At 49.7% G+C, this 4,772-nt stretch overlaps 1 protein-coding gene across 1 annotated transcript in view; it reads right to left on the bottom strand.

The window, feature by feature from the left end:
• Positions 1–2,030: 2,030 nt before the first annotated feature.
• Positions 2,031–4,772, bottom strand: part of LOC104393679 (choline transporter-like protein 2) — a gene marked incomplete at its 5' end in the record, with an annotated part of 8,529 nt that continues 5,787 nt past the window's right edge. Inside the window, 3 exons of the mRNA XM_010003192.1 lie at positions 2,031–2,137; positions 4,157–4,241; positions 4,514–4,618. Of these exons, the coding sequence (XP_010001494.1) occupies positions 2,031–2,137; positions 4,157–4,241; positions 4,514–4,618 (297 nt within the window). The remainder of the gene's footprint in view (positions 2,138–4,156; positions 4,242–4,513; positions 4,619–4,772) is intronic.

The following is a 4,772-nucleotide window of genomic DNA, read 5'->3' as shown; positions in this document are numbered from 1 at the left end:
TTTTTTTTTATCCCAGCAAAACCATAAAAACTCCCCCAAAAAGCTCCTGGCAAAGCTCCAAATAAAAACAAGAACCCAAACAACCAGGAATAGCAAAAGATACAAACCCCCCCTCCCCAAAAAATAAACCACAACCACCCAAACAACCCAAAGAATCCAGACAGAAACATTCCCTGGGTTTATCCAAAGGGATCTAAGGGATCATTAAGAACCAAGTAGAAAAAGAAACACCCAATTTCTTCCCTTCTAATGAACTTGTTGATCCTGGAGGGTTTGGAGGTTTTAAGGCTGAATCCTCCCCCCTCCCCCAAAAAAACAACCCCTGTGGGGGTTGGTAAAATCACCCCCAAACCTCAGTGCAGGTTTTGAACCAGGTGAAACCCCCTCCCCAAAAGAAAACCAGTCCAAGTTGAGGTGACCAACCCCCTGTGGGACCCTTGGGCAGCTGCTCAGCCTTCCATGGCCTTAAATTTGGGGGTTACATTGAATTTTTGGGCCTTAGGATTTTGAATCCCTTTTACTCTCCAAATTTGGGTTAAATTGAATTTTCCTGCCTTAGGATTTTGAATCCTTTTTACTCTCCAAATTGGGGTTAAATTGAATTTTTCTGCCTTGGAATTTTAAATCCCTTTTATTCTCCAACTGGGGTTGAATTTTTCTGCCTTGAAATTTTAAATCCCTTTTATTTTCCAGTTGGGGTTTCAATTCAATTTTTCTGCCTTGGAATTTTAAATCTCTTTTATTTTCCAGTTGGGCTTGAAGTTGAATTTTCCTGCCTTAGGATTTTGAATCCTTTTTACTCTCCAAATTTGGGTTAAATTGAATTTTCCTGCCTTAGGATTTTGAATCCTTTTTACTCTCCAAATTGGGGTTAAATTGAATTTTTCTGCCTTGGAATTTTAAATCCCTTTTATTTTCCAATTGGGGTTTCAATTCAATTTTTCTGCCTTTTGAAATTTTAAGTCCCTTTTATTTTCCAACTGGGGTTGAATTTTTCTGCCTTGAAATTTTAAATCCCTTTTATTTTCCAATTGGGGTTGAAGTTGAATTTTCCTGCCTTAGGATTTTGAAACCTTTTTACTCTCCAAATTGGGGTTAAATTGAATTTTTCTGCCTTGAAATTTTAAATCCCTTTTATTTTCCAAAACTCTCCCTTATTTTTTCCCCCTTTTAGGAGCTGCCAAAGGGCTGGACCTGCCCCCCCCCAGGATCTAAAGTGACTTCTTGGTTTTCATTTGGTTTGCTGAAAACTCCCTCATCTTAACCTAAAATTAACCAGATTTATACACACAAATTTCTCCTCCTCCCCAGGAAAGGCTTTTGTTGGGTGTCAAAAGTGAATTAACTCCTCAGTTGGGGGATATTTTGGGGGAGGAACCAGGAGGAACTGGGAGGAGCTGATCCCAGCAGAGCTGCCCCAGCACCAACCCCTCCCTTCCCTCCACCACCAGGAGACTAATTAACATTCTCCTCAAGGCACTAATTATCTCAGCACAACCCCAGGTGGGACCCTGGAGTGTCCTCAGAGGGTGGGGGGAGAGAAGGAAGGTGGTTCCAGCTCCTTCCAGGGCTCAGAACCAACAACCACAATTAATCAGGTGATTCATTTTGCCAGTGGAAAATGAGCTGAGGAGCCACCAAGTCCTGGGGGAACATCAAGTCCTTGAGGAACCCAAAAATTCCTCAATTCAACCCAATTTGGGTGTCACTTGACGTCCCAGAAGATGGAACTTTTGACCTTGGGGGATGTTTCCCCAGGGGTCTCATTAGTCCCTAAGCTGGTAGGACATGGCAAGGACACCCCAGTGGGGACCAAGGGCTCGTGAGCAAGACAAGGGACACTCTGGGTTGGCCAAACCCCAATGGTTTTAAGGCTGAAACATCAACATTGACCTGCTCCTCCTCTGGAGTGAAGCCCCACATGGGGGGGGGGAAAGGAGACAGCAGCTCTGGGTCATTAACAAGGTTCCAAATGAGGAGACAAACATCCTGTGGGGTGGAGAGGAAGGAGGAGGAGGAAGGCAAAAGCTCTAGGTGTCCTGCTGGTCTTTGTTCTTCTTCTTCAGGAGCTTCTTCAGGTCGGGGGACATGAAATAAGGTTTCTCAGCTGAGCCGTCGTTGCGCTCCAGGTCCTCCACTGCAAAGAGAAGCCCCCCCAGGCCCCACGTGGGGAGGGGGCAGACACACGAGTTGGGGGGCTGGAGGAGGTGCTGGATCCTCCTCATTTGGCTACAGATGAAAAGGTCTTGTTGTTTTTTTGGGGGGGGTTTGGGGGGGTTTCAACTTCCACCCCCTTCCACGGGGAGCGTCGCGCTCCGGGGGTTTCTTTCCCTTCTGGTTTTTGGGAAGAAAACAGAGGGTTTTGGGGTTGTTTTGTTGTTTTTTTTGGGGGGGTCGTGGGGAGATTTAGCAGCACCAGAGGGAAAAGAATTAAAAAAAACCCCAAACAACAAGATCTTGGTGGTTCCTCTAAGGAGCCAACGTGGCTCTTCCCACCTCTCGGTGCAACCAAAGAAAAGGTTCTCGGGTTCTTCTCACAGCAAGAAGTGGGAGGGAAATCCCAGCTCTAAACCCCCCTCCCCCCCAAAAAAACAACCAGTAATTAAAAAAACAACCAAAAACCCAACAAACCCCACAAAGCAGCAGCTTGAGAGCAACCCCTGGGGTTGTTTGGAGGAGGGTTTGAGGAGCTTTGGGGGATGAAAAGGTTGGTATCGACGCTGTTGACCCAAGAGGGCCCAGCTCAGGAGATGGAGCTTGGGCAGGAGATTTTGGGTCTCCCTGCCCCCCCCAAAAATGGTGGCTTTTTGAAAAAACCTCCATTATTCTCTTAGAAGAGGAGTAAAAGGCCCAGCCTGTCTTTTCTTTGGTGTCTTTGGAAATATCTTGGATCATTTCTGGACCATCCCTGGTGTTCCTGTTGGAACCTCCACCAGCTGCTCTCCCAGCCCAACTTTGTTGGGGTGAGGGGGGGGGGAAAGAAGTGGGTTTTTTTTTCGAGGGGGCTGATTTCTCTAGAAAATGCCCCAACAAGCCTGTGCCAGCATCAAGGGGAACTGGAAGGAGCCAAACCATCCACTTGACCACCTGGGTGGGGGAAAGAAAAGCTCCAGGAGGAGCTACCACCTCCCTGCAACCAGGGAGAGGAACCACTTGAACCATTTCCAACCATTCCCAAGCTGCTTCTAAAAGCCCTTTGGCCTTTCAACAGCTCCTCTTGCCTTCCCCACAAGTTGGGAAATGGGTCCTTTTTGGCTCCCAAGAAGCTCTGCTGGACCATGAAAGAGCTGCTAATGCATCAAACCAAAGAGCCAACAGGATCCACCACCTCCCCGAGGGGGGAAGAAGAAAGAGAAATGGATTTTCCAGCTGCCAAATCCACTTGGCTTCTCTCACCAACCACCCTCCTGCAGGGACCCAGAAGCTCTGCCCTCCTCCTGGGACCAAAATCCACCTTCTCCTCCAGACAAACCACCAGGACATCAACACCTGGAAGCATCCAAACCCTTCCCAGCCCTTTGTTGGGAGCCCCCAAACCCCCCCAAGTTCAGGGATCGGGGCCGGGAAGGTTGGTTGGAAGGAACCAGCCCCACCAACTCTACCCTCAAAAGCTCTGAAGGACCATCCAAAGGGAAAGATCTGCCATGGAAAAAGGCTGCTTGGGTTTTGGGGGGGGGTCCAAAGCACCCTGTGCCCCCCGGACCAGCCCTTAGGCTTGGCTGTCCATGGGTTGGGAAGGCTGGAGGTTGCCCCTCAGCAGGATCTCGCTCAGCTCAGGGGACATGAAGTAAGGCCTCTCAGGAGATCCATCGTTCCTCTCCAGGTCTTCACCTTTCCACAAACCCAGGAGGAAGAGGAGGAGGGAAAGGGGGAAGGAAGAGGCAGGAAATGGTGAAGCAGAGAAGGGTGAGGAGAGACGAGAAGGAGGGAGAAAAGGAAGAGGAGAAGGGAAACAAGAAAAGTTGAAGTTAGTCACCCTGAAAGCTCCACCAAAGCAGGAGGACCAAGAGGTGGTGAAGTGAGAGGGAAAAAGAAACCACACAAGCCACGAGGGTGGGAGGATGGAAAAACTGAAACCAAAACGGCCCAAATCTGGATGGTTCTGGGGGTTTCAGCCCCAAGAAGGAAGTTTGGGGGCTCCGAGGTGGGTACTCACAGAAGCAGAGGAACAGGGTGTCCACACACATCCCATAGACACTGAGGAACCCGTGGGCAATGAAGTAGGAACCCACAATCACTGTCTGAGGAGAAACCAGGTGGTGAGACCCACAGAGAGACCCCCCCCCCACTGCTGGGGGGGCTGAGACCCCAAAATTCCTTGTGGGAATGATGAGAAACTGATGGGTGGGAAGAGCTGGAGGTTCCGAGACAAAGGGCTCGTTCCAAGTGGGGTTGGAGAAGATTCCCCCAAGCAAAGGTCCTTCAGGGAGGTGAGTTTGTCTTGGATCTTGTTCCCACCCTTGGGAATTCCAACCCCATCCCCCCCAACAAAAATTAGGAGGAGGAGACTGACCAGGATGGGAACCCAGTAATAATTGAGCGTGGGCGCCGTGTCCTCCACCAGTTTGATCCGGCGGGTGAAGAAGAAGAAGGCCAGGATTCCTGGAGATGGGAACACCTGTCCTGGAAACGGGGCTCTGGGAAAGGGGAGGGACTGGGAGAGACTGGAGGGGAAGTGGGAATGGCTGGGAGATGCTGGGGGGGAAAGGGGAATGACTGGGAGATGCTGGGGGGGAAAGGGGAATGACTGGGAGAGACTGGGGGGGAAGTGG

This window comes from Chaetura pelagica, unplaced genomic scaffold, assembly GCF_000747805.2.
Source record: "Chaetura pelagica isolate M959 unplaced genomic scaffold, ChaPel_1.0 scaffold1858, whole genome shotgun sequence".
Taxonomy (NCBI): Eukaryota; Metazoa; Chordata; class Aves; order Apodiformes; family Apodidae; genus Chaetura; species Chaetura pelagica.
The sequence above is the reverse complement of the archived record's forward strand: the minus strand, read 5'-3'. Positions and strand labels throughout refer to the sequence as shown.